Source organism: Balaenoptera ricei, chromosome 15 (assembly GCF_028023285.1).
Source record: "Balaenoptera ricei isolate mBalRic1 chromosome 15, mBalRic1.hap2, whole genome shotgun sequence".
NCBI lineage: Eukaryota > Metazoa > Chordata > Mammalia > Artiodactyla > Balaenopteridae > Balaenoptera > Balaenoptera ricei.
Window position 1 is genome coordinate 73,639,466 of NC_082653.1, and position 14,155 is coordinate 73,653,620.

At 56.7% G+C, this 14,155-nt stretch overlaps 2 protein-coding genes across 11 annotated transcripts in view; one reads left to right on the forward strand and one right to left on the reverse strand.

The window, feature by feature from the left end:
• Positions 1–305: 305 nt before the first annotated feature.
• HSD3B7 (hydroxy-delta-5-steroid dehydrogenase, 3 beta- and steroid delta-isomerase 7) lies at positions 306–4,005 on the forward strand. 5 transcript variants are annotated; one of them, XM_059896089.1, is made up of 7 exons: positions 306–402; positions 764–950; positions 1,161–1,316; positions 1,615–1,723; positions 1,855–1,900; positions 2,256–2,418; positions 2,950–4,005. In XM_059896089.1, the coding sequence occupies exons 2-7, from the start codon at positions 785–787 to the stop codon at positions 3,363–3,365; spliced, it is 1,056 nt and encodes a 351-aa protein (XP_059752072.1). In that variant the 5' UTR covers positions 306–402; positions 764–784; the 3' UTR covers positions 3,366–4,005. The 5 variants fall into 5 exon arrangements, with proteins under 5 accessions (XP_059752072.1, XP_059752071.1, XP_059752070.1 ...); XM_059896088.1 differs by having other exon boundaries at positions 779–950; positions 1,801–1,900; XM_059896087.1 differs by having other exon boundaries at positions 308–402; positions 1,801–1,900.
• Positions 4,006–4,114: 109 nt separating this feature from the next.
• The window catches only part of STX1B (syntaxin 1B), a 33,940-nt gene continuing 23,899 nt past the window's right edge, over positions 4,115–14,155 (reverse strand). For 2 of the 6 annotated variants that reach the window (XM_059896097.1, XM_059896092.1), the window contains 9 exons: positions 13,832–13,906; positions 13,534–13,633; positions 13,371–13,445; positions 10,787–10,860; positions 10,273–10,381; positions 10,006–10,079; positions 7,969–8,106; positions 7,757–7,867; positions 4,115–5,073 (listed from right to left, as the gene is read on the reverse strand). In XM_059896097.1, coding sequence (XP_059752080.1) covers positions 4,912–5,073; positions 7,757–7,867; positions 7,969–8,106; positions 10,006–10,079; positions 10,273–10,381; positions 10,787–10,860; positions 13,371–13,445; positions 13,534–13,633; positions 13,832–13,852 — 864 coding nt within the window. In that variant the 5' untranslated portion in view covers positions 13,853–13,906 and the 3' untranslated portion in view covers positions 4,115–4,911. Of the gene's footprint in view, positions 7,501–7,756; positions 7,868–7,968; positions 8,107–10,005; positions 10,080–10,272; positions 10,382–10,786; positions 10,861–13,370; positions 13,446–13,533; positions 13,634–13,831; positions 13,907–14,155 lie in introns of all 6 variants that reach the window. The other 4 variants (XM_059896093.1, XR_009497491.1, XM_059896094.1 and 1 more) reach the window with 4 other exon arrangements.

The following is a 14,155-nucleotide window of genomic DNA, read 5'->3' on the forward strand; positions in this document are numbered from 1 at the left end:
TCCCTTCCCAAAACCACAGCTGCTGCTGGGCTTCTGGCCTCCTGGGAAATCCAGCAAGAGGGAAAGGCTGATATCATGCACCGGGAGTGAGGTCACCCTGCCTGCTCCATTCTGTGGCTGAAACCCCTACTCAGCACCCACCCGGCAGGTTCTGGCTCCCCCATCCCCCTTGCCCAAGTTTTGCTGGAACCAGATGCCAGTGCAGCCCGGAGCGGCCACCAGAGGGTGCCCTGTGGCAAGAGTGTGGGGGGCGGAGAGGTGGAGGCTGGGCTGGCCTCTGTTCCTGGAATGGGCCAGGAGGGAGGAGGAGCAAGCGGAAGGGGACGGTGCGTCGCTGGCCCAGGAGACTATAGAAGACGGCCTCCGGTGGCCGGTTTGGGCGGCCTGGGACCGTGGCTGCAGGTAGGCAGTGGTGATGCCAGGGCCCGGGGGTCCCTTCCCCCAGTCCCAGCCCTTTTCGCCTTCCTCTACCCTGCCTCCCCAGCTCCCTGCCAACCACCCTTCGTTTTTTGTCCCAGAACCTCTCCCTCCACCTCAAACCCTGACCCCTTCCTGCACGCCAAGCCCTCCCCCTTATCTCGGTAACTGCAGCTGGCAGGGTCAGAGGGCAGGTAGCCTGGCCACTGCAGCGACAGCTACAGCCTCCAGAAACAGCTCTGGCCCCTGGGTCACTGCTCCAGGCCACTAAGCCAGGGGCCCCTCCTAGGAGTAACGGGGCCGCTGGTGCTGGGGCAGTTGGCGGCTGACAACCCAGGCGCGCCAGTGTGTCTTTCCCCAGCCAGGCATGGCAGACTCTGCACAAGCCCAGAAGCTGGTGTACCTGGTCACAGGTGGCTGTGGCTTCCTGGGGGAACATGTGGTCCGCATGCTGCTGAAGCAGGAACCCCAGCTCCGTGAGCTGCGCATCTTTGACCTACACCTGGGTCCCTGGCTGGAGGAGCTGAAGACAGGTGACTGGTGGGGACGGGGTGGGGGCGGGGGAGGGTGTGGACTCCCTTCCTTGTGGAAAAGATGATGCCTGTTATGTTCTCCAGTGCGAATGGATAGGATGAATGAGTCACACTGGGAAAATGTGGCTCCCAAGGGTGTGGGCCGAACCCAGCAGCTGGCTGACAGCCTCAGCTCTGACATTGCTTCTGGCTGCCCCTACCCACTCCCAGGGCCCGTGCAGGTGACTGCCATCCAGGGGGACGTGACCCAGGCCCACGAGGTGGCAGCAGCTGTGGCCGGAGCCCACGTGGTCATCCACACAGCTGGGCTGGTGGATGTGTTTGGGAAAACCAGTCCTGAGACCATCCATGAGGTCAACGTGCAGGGTGAGATGCTCCTTACCTGTTCTGACAATGTCCTCAATACTCCCTGGCACATGGCCTGATCTTGGCTGTTTGTTTCCTGCCCCCCTCTTTGACCTTGACCTCTGTGATTCTCCTGTGACAATCTGTCCTGTGGACACTTCTGCCCCTGTCATGGCAGGCCGGCCCTCACTGACCTGCTGTGGTTCTCCCTGGGCCTGGGGAAAGAAGGCACGTGTCCTCATCCAGCTTTGGGATGGGGAGGGGAAAGACGCAGAGTGGGAGGAAGCGTCAGCTTGGATACACCCCCGCCTTCCCCCAGGCACGAGGAATGTGATTGAGGCTTGTGTGCAGACCGGAACACGCTTCCTGGTCTACACAAGCAGCATGGAAGTTGTGGGTCCCAACATCAAAGGCCAGCCCTTTTACAGGTGAGCTGAGGTTCCCCCAATACTTCAAGGGCCCCATCTCCCCTCAGCATTAAGAATCTTCCCTCTCCCCCGACTAGGGGCAATGAGAATACCCCATACGAAGCAGTACACAGACACCCCTATCCTTGCAGCAAGGCCCTAGCTGAGCAGCTCGTCCTGGAAGCCAATGGGAGGAAGGTGAGACTGGAGAAGATGAGATGTAGGAGACGGGGGTGGAAAGGGCTGCCAGGCAGAGGCAGAGCCAGGGCCTGTGGGCTCCTCCTTTTTTTCTCCCTTCTGGCCGCACTGCACGGCATGCGGGATCTTAGTTCCCCCACCAGGGAATCGAACCCAGCCCCCTGCGGTGGAAGGGCAGAGTCTTAACCACGGGACCACCAGGGCAGCCCCTGGTTTTTTGTTTGTTCATTTGTTTCTTACCGTGGGCTCCTCTGCATCCTGCCCTGGATTCCTTCCATCTCCAGCTTGAGGAGATCAGGGCAGAGGGCAAACCACCAGGTCCTAGGTCTTAGCAGTGCCTGCCTTTTGCCCCCAGGTCCTCGGGGGGTTGCCCCTCGTGACATGTGCCCTGCGTCCCACCGGTATCTACGGCGAAGGCCACCAGATCATGAGGGACTTCTACCACCAGGGCCTGCGCCTGGGGGGTCGGCTCTTCCGGGCCATTCCAGCCTCTGTGGAGCACGGCCGGGTCTACGTGGGTGAGGCCGGGGCTAGGCGTTGGGGGAGGCTTAAAAAACAGGGCAGGACCCACATGGTTCTGGGGTGAGGGTTTGTTCTGTACTCTGGTTAAAAAAGGATGGTCTGTACATGGGCCAGAGCAGACTCTGATATGTGGACCTTGTCTGCAGGGGCCACAGAGAAAACAGTGTCCGTGCCAGCTGGGAAGGCTGAGGTCAATACCATGTCATAGGCTGAGGAAAGGCTGCAGTTTTGTGAGCAGCATCTTCCCAGGAGAGGAGAGGGGGAGCATCTGCCCAGGACTAACAGAAGAAGGAATAGCATCCACATAGGCTGGCCTGGGAGGGTAAATGGCTACAGGGGCCTGGGAGAAAGCAGCCTTCAGCAGGCCCGTAGTTATGTGGGCAGCATCTACGTGGGCCCAAGGACGGGGTGGCTTGTCCATGCCCAGGCCCAGAAGAGAGCAGTATCTACATGGTTGCAAGGGCACTCAAGGACATATCCGCCCCTGGTTCTCTCCTCGGCACCCCCTCTCCCCCCCGTACCCACAGGTAACGTGGCCTGGATGCACGTGCTGGTGGCCCGGGAGCTAGAGCACCGAGCTGCGCTCATGGGTGGCCAGGTGTACTTCTGCTATGACAACTCACCCTACAAGAGCTATGAGGACTTCAACATGGAGTTCCTGGGCCCCTGTGGACTCCGGCTGGTGGGCACCCGCCCACTGTTGCCCTACTGGCTGCTGGTGTTTCTGGCTGCCCTCAATGTCCTGCTGCAGTGGCTGCTGCGGCCGCTGCTGCTCTATGCGCCCCTGCTCAACCCCTACACGCTGGCTATGGCCAACACCACCTTCACCGTCAGCACCGACAAGGCTCGGCGCCATTTTGGCTATGAGCCCCCGTTCTCCTGGGAGGAGAGCCGGACCCGCACCATCCGCTGGGTGCAGGCCATGGAGGGCTCAGCCCAGTGACGGTGGAGCTGGGCCTGGAGGCCAGCATGGCACAGCCATCCAGGTCCAGAGCCCTCAGACCCCTGGTGGGGAGGGAAGGCTGCATTCTAGAGCCGGAGGAGGGGTCTGGTGCCAGACTGGCTGTCCTAGAGGTCTCCACGTTGTAATTCATGAGCCTTGAGCCTGTGTCCTAATACCCCTCAGTTCCAGGGCAGGGTTTTGGAGCAAGTGTGTCTTCACTCTCAACCCAGGCCTGACGGCTGGTTGGCGAGGGTCTGATTCCCCTGACGTTCTCAACGGTCCCATCCCATTTCTGGCTTTTCAAGCAGGAAGTGGGTAGAAGTTCCACAGGGCCTCGTGCTGGACCTCGGATATCCAGGTGTGATCCTCAGACCCGGATTCAGAGTGAAGATGCTTTCTGGCTCCTCCCACCACCTTTGTCCCTCCTTGGGGGTCATAGTCCCATTATTTTAAAACATTTATTACCTTTGGACATTTAATCTTTTAATTCTCTTCAACGAAGGCTGAGGAAATCTGTGTATTTTCACCTCTTGCCACCCCTCTACCCAAATCAGTTCCTGCAACACTGTTTGATCTCTGCCTGAGGATGCCCCAGTAATGCTGTACCAGTCCAAGCCCTGGATTAAAACTCCTTCTCCAAGCCCGTGTCCATCCACCTGTCCAGCTCCCACACCCGCCTCCCACCATGCCTCCCACTCCCCACGGCGCCCGTCCCCTGTGGGGACAGAAGGAAGTGAGCACACAGCACGCCCGCTGTTGGATTGGTTGCTATTTCTCCCGTCCCACGGGGCCCGACCCGGCCCGGGGTGGGGGTGAGGGGCTCTGGGGACAGGACATGCAGGGCTGGGAGGGGGGCAGAATTTTCCTGTGTTTTATCCATTTGCAACTTGGTCACCAATAGAGAGAAATGGGACTCTGAGGGCTAACAGGAGAGGGTGGCCTGGCTCTGGGCCCACAGCCAGGCCCCAGGAGTCCTGTTCCCTCTGGGGAGGAGAGGGAAAGAGCTCTAGAAACCAAAGGAGAAACAGAAGGGGCAGGGGCTCATGTCAGCAAACACGGCTATATCACGTGACACGCCAGCGACACAGAAACACACGCCAACGCACACGGCTGCACAGCAGGCAGGGGGCGGGTGGGGGAGGAGGGAGCCGGGGGCCACCCATCTCGTCCTCTGCGGGGCAGGCTGGGGGTGGGGCAGGGTGAATGCATAGAACACATCCTGTATGCACGCTCGAGGCGTGGCAAGAGCGTGCATCAACCCACAGGCACATGGGGCGGACACGCAGTGTGCTTCGTGAGAGGCAGGGGGAGGGAGGAAGGGGGAGGGGAAGCAGCGAGCCCTGGCCAGGTCCGGGACCACCCGCGGGGCACACAGGGGCTTGATGGTTGTAGGTGCTTGGCGGGCGGGCAGCACACACTTGTCTGAGAACATGCAAAAGACACCAGCCCCCAGACAACATTCCAGGACACATACAGACACGGCAGCCAACAAGCAAACACATCATGTGATGTGTGGGACTTAGAGAACCTGGGGCAGAACAGACCCTCAGGGATGCTCTGGTCCATCTGAGGCCCGGAGATGGGCAGCTACGGGCCTAACACCAGTCAAGGAGGCAGTTGCATCACTCCAGCCATGGCTCCACCCTTCTCCTTGTGGCCCCAAGGCTGTGGGAATTCCAGAAACACCTGGTATGAAAGGGTACCCTGGCTGGACAGCAGGAAGGAAAAAGGATGGGGTGGTGAGGTGCTGGGGCCTGCTCTGACGTCCCCAAAGAAGCCTGAGTGGGAGCAGGAGGGCTGCAGTCAGATACGGGGGCAAACTTCCTGTCCTGACAAAGGGCACTGTGGGAATGGACAGCCCACCTTGGGGGTTACATATATATATTGGCCACACACAGGCAGGGCCCAGCCAGGTAGGGAAGAGGCTGGCTATCTGAGCTGGGGTGGGAGTGGGGTACTATGTTCCAGAAGGTCACATCTGCACTGTCTCTCTCTCACACAGACACGCTTCACATGAAGAGGGACTCCAGGAAACGATCTGCACACACACCAAAGTCCTCCACCCTGTGCACACGGATGTCGGACCCCAAGGCAGGGCGCATTCCTGTACTTGTGTGTTCAATCCTGTATATGTGGGGCCATGTTCCTGGGCCAGTGGAGTGGGAGGCTTCTAACACTGTCCTTTGCCCACATACCTCCCACCTGCCACCCAACACACAAGCCCACGCATGCATATGTTGTCTACGTAGCAAGGGAGGAGTCGGCCGCTTCCTCACCATCAGAAACTCAGGACCGCGTCCCATCCTCAGGCTCAGCCTGCAGGGGAACAGCTATTGGTGACATTTCAGCAGGAGATGTGTCCAGGGCATGGGCCCCAGGACTTAGCCCACTCCAGTACGTCTGAAATAAACAGTTCCCTAAATCCAAGGTTCCTGAGGCAAAGGCCAGAGCATCAGATGGGGCGGTGGGGACCATCGCTGGCCTCTCTCAGTTCTGAGGTTAGTGCTCAAGAATGTTCTCCTTTCTGAGAGCCTGGGGCAGCCCTTGAAATTCCCGTGATCAGTAATGTTTCCCATCAATAGCCCATCTGGGAGGCATTCATGTGCAAACGAGTGCCCGCCTGAACAGGCACCGTGCCAGCGTCAGCATACGCCAGGCTCCTGTGTGCATGTGTGTGCCTGGGTGTGGCCTCATCTGCCGTGGCGGGTGGGAGCACACTGAGGTGTCCCAGCTTCCACACGTGCAGGCTTATTTGACCGAGAAAGATAAGCATGTGGGCATGTATGCACAGGGGATCCGACCACGCAGGGCAGGAAGCTGCAGTTGCATGATGTTGATGTAGCAGTGTGTGGCCACATCAGATAGCGGCCAGCAGCTCTGGGGAGAAAGGGAGGAGGCAAATAATCTGGATAGACAAACCTGGATGGGGCACAGGTCCTTGAAGGTAAACGTGTGTGTGTATAATACACAGGAGGGTAGAAACACACTACGCAGAAATCCTCTACACACACACACACACACACACACACACTCACGCAGGTGTACTCTAGATAGCGTAGAAATATAGATTTCTGTGCCCACCCAAAACAGGTGTCCAGTGCAAAATGTGGAGGGCTCTGTCTCAGGAGAAGACCTACTGACACTTCAGGCACATCCTAGACACACACACACAAACACAGACACACACAAACACGTCCCTCACATCCCCTGTTGGGGGAAATGCACATGGATATACAGGCCGAGCTAGGTTATTGACACGTGTATGCTTCCACTCGCCTCGAGTGAACTCCACACACACACACATGTTCCCCAGGACATGTCAGTCCCAGGGTGACTAAGCCAGGAGGGTTTGCTCAACATCACGCTGGGGTGTCTGCCATGGCCTGTGTGTGTATTGTGCCTGGATCCTCTGGGAATGTTAGTGTGAGCCTCTGCACACTCACAACCTGCCCCATCTGTAGCAGACATGGGGGAGGGGGGTGTCAGTGGAGGAGGTGCTGTTACATTGCATTTGAACACTCAAACACAAAATTCCATGTACGCAAACTGTGTGTCCACGGATCTGTGGCGCCACACACACACACACACACACACACACCCCTATTCACAGAAGACAGAAGAGTGGGGCTTGATGGCTGCTGTGTCACACCCGGCCACAGTCTACACAACAACCCAGGGGAAGGGGGAAAGCTCAGACAACACACAGACTTGAGGTGGGGGGCAGAAAGGGCGATTTGGTGCTTCTACACACATCTACACACATACACACACACACACACGCTGGGGTGTCCACACGTCTCGAGCATGTGCCGGCGGCATGCATGTTGGTGTGCACGTGTAATCACGCCTGCTGCTATCTACGTGCGGGGGCAGGGGGTGGTCCATGGCGGGGGGAGGTCCAGGGACTCCAGGGTCTGACGGGCGGTAAAGGTTGCGGGTGCTGCCCGGGTCTGTCTCGAGGGTGAGCCTGGAGCAGGGGATGGAGTGAAGGGGTGGTGGGGGTATTGCTCCCGATGTGGTGGGGAAGGGTCTGGGAGGGATAGGGGTGGGGGGCCTACAAGCCCAGCGTCCCCCCAATGGATGACGCCAAGACCACCCCCAGCACCACACAGCAAATGATGATCATGATTTTCTTCTGCAGGCAGGAAGGGCGATAGGGAGGGAGGAGACGGAGAGACAGAGAGGTAAAGAGACAGACAAACCGACAGACAGATGGGGAGGAGGATGTGAGGAAAAAGAAGAGGGGAGAGAAAACAGAAAAAGGAAGAGGTCAGAACCAGAGATAAGGCCTCTCGCGGGATTTCATCACTCACCTCGGCCCTGGCCTGAGCCCAGCCCCGCCCGCTCGGCTCCAGCCCACCTACTCCGCAGGCCCGCCTGCCCCGGCTCACCCTCCGGGCCTTGCTCTGATATTTCACAGCTTTCTTGGTGTCAGACACGGCTCGCTCCACGTAGTCCACGGAATGTTCCACGTTGTACTCAATGCGGTCAATCATTTCGCCCTGCGGAGGACACACGCATAGGACGGGGTGGGAGCTGGGCTGGAAGAGGGGATCCCGGGGACCCGGGTGAGGTTCCCCGAGGGCTGTGGCAGAGGCAGTACCTGGCTCTCCACGAGCATGGCCATGTCCACAAACATGTCGTGCAGCTCACGGATGCTGGTTTCCAGTTTGATGATCTCGTTGTGCCTCGTCTCGATTTCGTTCAGTGCCTGCTTTGTCATCTGTGAGTCCATTTTGATCTAGGGTGAAAGGGGAGGGGCGGGGGGAAGAGCGAGGAGAGCTACAGACCACCCTTCACTCCCAGAAGAGCTTGGGTTCTGCAGCCAGAGCGTCTGGGTTCGAACCTGGCTGGCGTTTACTAGCTGTAACCATGGGCAAATTGTTTAACCTCTTCAGGCCTCAGTTTCCCCACCTAGAAAATGCGGATACTTCACACCTCACAAGGTTGTGTGAAGATTAAGTGAATGATTATGTGTGTATCAATTAGAATAGTACCTGGCACACAGGAAGCACTAAAGAGACATTTGTTAAATTACAAGAAGGAAAACTTGCCCTGAGCCTGCCATCTCAGCCCAGGGCTGTCTCTATCACACACACCAGGGAGGCCCTGGGAAGGGAGACGGGGTCCTGGACCCCTATCAGGATTGGGGGGTCACCATCTGGTCAAAGGCAGACAGGATAATGGAAGGGGGCACAGCAGAGAGTGGCAAGCAGAAAAGGAGGCCCAGATGAGAAGGCAGTGTGCCCTGGAGCCCCCATGATACGGGCCGGGGGAGAAATAATAAGGAAATGCTCTGCAGCCCTCAAGAGTCAGTGGGAGAGAGACTCTAACCCACAGTCAGATATACCTCCTCCCCACGGAAGCCAGACCACTCACTTTCCAAACCACTCACTGTTTAGACCACATGCAGCCACTCTTCTGCTCTAAAGCCCTCCAAGGCTCCCCCGCATCCACAGGCCACACACCTTTACCTTAGCAGTCAAGGCCCCATCTCCCCTTCTGTCCTCATCTCCCTAAATCCTAAGAGCCCAAATCATCCAATGGCTCTTTGGCAAGTGGTCCACTCTCCCTGTTTTTGCTCAGTCTGTCCCCTTTGTCTGGAATGTCCTTTACCCATCTCCCCGTGTCCAAATGCTCCCTGTCTCTTAAGGCACACAACTCAATGCCACCTCCCCCAGGAAGCCTTTCCCGACCCTAGACGTTAACTACTACCTTAGGGCCTGTCTGCATCTTGTTCAGCCCTCAGGCAAGGTACCGACCACCCTGCATTGTAATGATGGTGGGTTAACTGGCAGGGATCAGCTCTATCCCCTTAGAACCACTCACCAGGTTTCCCTCCACTCTCAGACAGACTGACAGCCTGGGCAGAGCTGTTTGGGAGGGCTCCAGGCTAACTGGCCCATTATAAATTTGCTCAAAGCTAATTTAACAAAGATCAATTCTCTAAATAACAATTTGCTGAAAACTGCTAGACAGTCACTGAACGTACTTTAATGCTGGTCTAGAAACCTAAACCAGAGTCATTTTGCCACCAGAAGCAGAAAGGGAGACAGAACCTGTCAGCCAGGGCAAAAGTCAAGAAAGAGAAAGAAGAACTACAGTTGGGGAAAGCCCATCTCTTTCACATATAAGATGACGAGCGCAGGGCAGTGTGCAAAACTTCAGCAAAACTAAAACTGATTATTTAGAAAACCTTCAAAATGTAGGCAAATTAGTCACTTGGTGAAATGACCCGCATCACTAGGGAGAAGTGTATCTTAGCACTGAAGAGTCCTGACTGCAGATTCAGATCCTTGCTCTGCCTGTAGCTGTGTGACCTCGGCAAGTCATTTAACCTTTTTGGATCAGATTACCTCATCTGTGAAACACGACTCCCTCAGAGGCTTGTGGTGAGGATTAAATGAGTTTAGTAGGTAAATGTAAATACGTTCAGTGCTTAGAACGGTGCCTGGCACCTTACTGTTTGCCATTTTTATGAGGGTACTTCCTGCTCTGCCCCCATGGAATTCCCCAGTTCCAGGTTCAGACTTCCCGATGTTTATTTCAGGGCGGACTTAGGACCTTGAGTTCAGCCTACGCTTGGGGAGGAAAGGCGAATGCTTTCCAAAAACAGACCCCACCCCCACGCGGGGCTCACATCGTCAGTGAAGATGGCCAACTTCCCACTCTCCAGCATGTCTTCCAGTTCTTCGTTGGTCGTGGTCCTTCCAGCTGTGGGGAGAAAGGACTCCCTGCTCAGGGACTGGGCCAGCCTGGACACCTAAGGTGGTGGGATGTGGCAGGGACCCGGGAGCCCACCCTCCCATCCGGCCTCAGGCCACGAGTCCCCTCCACGGAGGGGAAGGGCCTGGAAGGAGTATGGGACAGGTCTGGGGAGTTTGCGGGGGAGAGATGTCACACGCACTGATCTCCAGCTGCCTCTGGATCCGGTCCTTGCAGCGGTCCCGGTACTTGGACTGGGTCGCGTTATATTCAGTCATTACCTCCACGAACTTCCGGGAGAGTGTGGAGTGCTGCGGTGGGGGGTACAGACACATCAGGAGGCAGGGAGCAGAGACCGTGGAGGGATGGAGTGGGCGGGAGGGGCTGAGTTAGCCTACGGCCCCTTCTTCAGCTCGTGCCACGATCCCAAGCCCTCGCAAGTGTGCAGTCCCGTACCCCAGCACCCCCATCCTACGCCCAAGCCAGCCAAGGCCGGGCTAGGGCTCTGGGATGTAGCCGGGTTCCGACCTCCGCTGTAGTCCCGCCCCAAGCCCCGCCCCTGCCCAGGCTCCCCCTTGGCCACGCCCCACGCTAGTGCCTGCTCTGGCCCGCCCACGCCCAACAGGCAGGGCTCCAGCCTGGGCCCCTCCCCTGTCCGGTCCAGTGCGGTTTGGTCCCGGCCCCGACCCTGACCGTGCCTGGCCGCTGCCTCCTACCTGGGTCTTGCGGATGCGCAGGTCCGCAGAGGAACGATTCAGCCCCTCCTCCTGTTCAATGCTTTGCTCGATCGCTGCGGGAGAGAGGACGCAGTGACGGGAGGGCGGGAGACCCGGCGCATGTGGGGCGGGGGTCTGGGACATATGAAGGGTGGACACCCCGAGGCAGGCCCCCCAGGCCCGTGAACGGATGTCATACCCAGGCGAGGGCAGACAGTAAAGACTCTAGGGTGGGGAGGCAGGAGGCCAGCGAATAAAGGGACCAATGTTTGAGGGGGTCTGGAAGCCAGGTAGGAGGGGACATTGAGGGTCAGTCAGTCACCAGACAGAAGGGGGCTATTTGTTCTGGTGGAAGGATTGCGTCTTGGAAAGTCCCACAGCTGTAACTCCTGCCCAGCCCCGCAGTCCACATTCCCTGTATGGGGGGTGGGAGAACTCTCTGCTTTTTGGAGCCTCAGAAAAAGGTCAGGAACCCACCCTGGGAATTTTCTGGTTGAGGGCAAGCACTTTCAAGTGGGTCAGGTTCTAGTGGCCGCCCTTTCCTTGGAAAATTCTAGGATAAGTGGATGGATGTTCCAACAGAGAAAATAGCTCCCCCACTGCCTTACAAAGTGATCCCTGTCCCAGGAATCCCCACTTCTAAAGGATGTTCTGGAAAAGCACACAGATTAACTGGGATTACTGCTTCTAGAACATGCACTCCCCACACTTATTCAGATTTTCTAAAAAAGAGCTTGAGGGTAAGATCTACTGTGCTCGGAAAATGCAGCAGGGATGAATCACCAGGCCGTCTCAGACCTGGAAGAGCCTCCAGGCCACTCCCAAGAACATTGCTTCTCCGTTCCTGGCAGCGGTGGAGGTACGGTGCTGGATGGCACCCCAACGCTCCCCCGCCAGCGATGGCGGGCCAGTGAGTGAGTGACAGCTCTGGCCCAGCTATTATGGGAAAAGTCCAGAAACACACACCCAGGAATGTCGGAATCTCTGGCCCAGACGGGGACCCTGTTGTCAGACTTGGGGCTGGGGCCAAGCCCAGGAGGAAGGGATCTTTTACAGGGTCTTATTGACTTCTTACAGTAATCCTGGGAGTTCAGTGATAGCAGTCCAGGTTTCAGACTAGAAACTGAGGTTGAAATAGAGAAAACAACTCATTCAAGGTCACACACAATGCCGGAGCTCATGCCACCACAGAGCTGGAGAAAGATGGAGAAGAAGATGATCTCTCTTTTTCTGGAGCTCTGGAGGGTCAGCTTCTCTAAGCCTCTGCCACTTTTCCTAGCTTCTTTCTTGGTCTATTCCTGAACTCCTAAACCATACAGCCCTCCTCATGGTCTTATAAAGACTGTTCATGTCAGAGCTCAATGGGCTCAAAGAAATTGCTGAGCCCAGGGATTTTTAAACTTGTGTCCCACAGAACCCTGCTTCTGAGAAGGAACCTCAGAGGGGTCTGTTGCTGGGAGTGATGAGGAGGCTAGGCAGGTAGGGCTCTGGGTCTCCCAACCCCAGGTCAGCCAGAACAGCCTGACGTTTATGTGTTGTATGTATTGGAATTTGGGGTAAGATTTCACTTAGGAAAAAAAGATTTTGCTACCAAAAAACAAAAACAAACAACAACAACAAAAACATCTAGCTTTGAAATTGCTTTAGTAGTTCTTACTGTACTGATGAGGAACTGAGGGTAGGGTACTTGTCCAGAATGAGCTGGTGATGCAAGTGGGCTCCCTCTGTCTGGATTTGCAATCAGTGTGCTCCCAGTTTGGATCATTTTGCTTTCTAGCACGCTCTCCTGAGTGCAAAGGGCTTACAGTTCAGCACTGGAGGCTCACATATGGCCTCCCGTTGAGTCCAGGAGGGCACGGAGTCCCTGTCCTCATCTCTCTGGACCAAGGTCATCGTGCTCAGGGCCAGGCATCTGACATGACTCCTTTCCCCCAAAGCCCAGCAATGTGCCTCAAGGTGCTCGGCAAATGTTTTCTGATGCTGAATTACCATGAGCATACAAATTAGCATCACGGTAACACTGCTATTCCCCTGGCACCAGCAGACAAGGAGGTTCCCAACCCATAGTGATTTGGGGGAAGGTGCTTATTACCAGCACCCAAGTCCTTAAATTAGAGTGAATACATGAGCATTTGGCAAGTCCCTCCTGAAAGTTTGCCAGCCCCTGATGTCAGCCGCACAGTCCAATCTGTCCTGAGCTAAGGATACCAATTCAGAAGCATTTGCTGAGCCCACCTACTGGGTGCTTAGCGCTATGTCCGGCAACTGTTCTGGAGAAACGAGGCCTTCGTGAAACTAAAACCACCTGGAAGACTGTATTTTCCTGGTGGACCTTCCTGCTGATGGAAGCAGCAGAGCTCAGATGCAATTTGGACAGAAAGCCTCCTCTCTCTCATTTCCCTGTCGTATCTGTATCTTTCTCCAAGGCATCTGGAGCAAGTTGGGAAATCTCGGGTTTTATGCTTTCTCAGTGTTTAGGAATCTGGCTCCTGGAAGTCTGTAGACATTCCTCATACAGAGGCCTGTTTAGCCCAACGGAGGGCAGAGTTTTTTTCCTCCTTAGGCAGGGGATGGCATTCCTCACCTTTCAACTTGGATCGAACCTTGTTGGCCGTCTTCTTGATGTCTGCAGTGAGGTCCTCCAGCTCCTGTTTGGTCTCTGAGGGGAGGGGAGGGGCGGGTGAGATGTCTGGGTGGGACCCCAGACTCCTGCCCGCAGCCCCCAGCCACCCGGCAGCAGCACTTACTCTCATCCGGGTTGGGGGCGGCCAGGATGGCACTATGCTGTTTTTTCACTTGTTCCACATCCTCTGACAGCTTCTCAATGCAGCCCCGGATCTCTTCCACCTGGGGCAGCAAATCGGCTATACCCAGCCAAGTCGTCGGGCCAGACAAAGGGATTCAGGGGGCTCAGTCAGGGTTCAGGGAAACGGGCCAGACCCAGAGGGGTTGGTAAAAGGCCAAGGGGATGGAGGAGTAGAGAGCAGGGTGGGGGCCGGGGGCCGGGGAGAAGGAAGTTGTTGGCTGGGGGCCAGCTTCTGTTACCTGTTCAAAGAACTCATCCATGAAGTGGTCCCGGTCCACATGGACCACCTCCTCCTCATCATCGCTGTCTTTCGCCTGGGAGGCAAAGAAAGGCAGTCTGTGCGCAATCCCGATGCTGCCAGCTCTGGGCTCAGAGCGGGGGTCCTGGGAAGGGTCACATACAGGGGGCCAGGGCACCAAGCAGTCACAACGAATACTGGGTGTCTTGTGGCACAGAGTCCCGGAGGCCGGGTACCTGACAGCCCAAAGGACACCTTGGAGGGAATTAGCCAAAGGCACCGTTTCAGGGGTAGAAGTGGTCCTGTGAGTGCAGTCACCCTGGAG

What these genes read in the sequence shown, in the direction of transcription:
- HSD3B7 (XM_059896088.1), top strand. Translation starts at nt 785, where the DNA reads ATGGCAGACTCTGCACAAGCCCAGAAGCTGGTGTACCTGGTCACAGGT. An exon ending in GCTGGAGGAGCTGAAGACAG is followed by an intron (nt 951 to 1,160) that starts GTGACTGGTGGG and finishes ACCCACTCCCAG; the next exon opens with GGCCCGTGCAGGTGACTGCC. An exon ending in TGGAAGCCAATGGGAGGAAG is followed by an intron (nt 1,901 to 2,255) that starts GTGAGACTGGAG and finishes TTTTGCCCCCAG; the next exon opens with GTCCTCGGGGGGTTGCCCCT.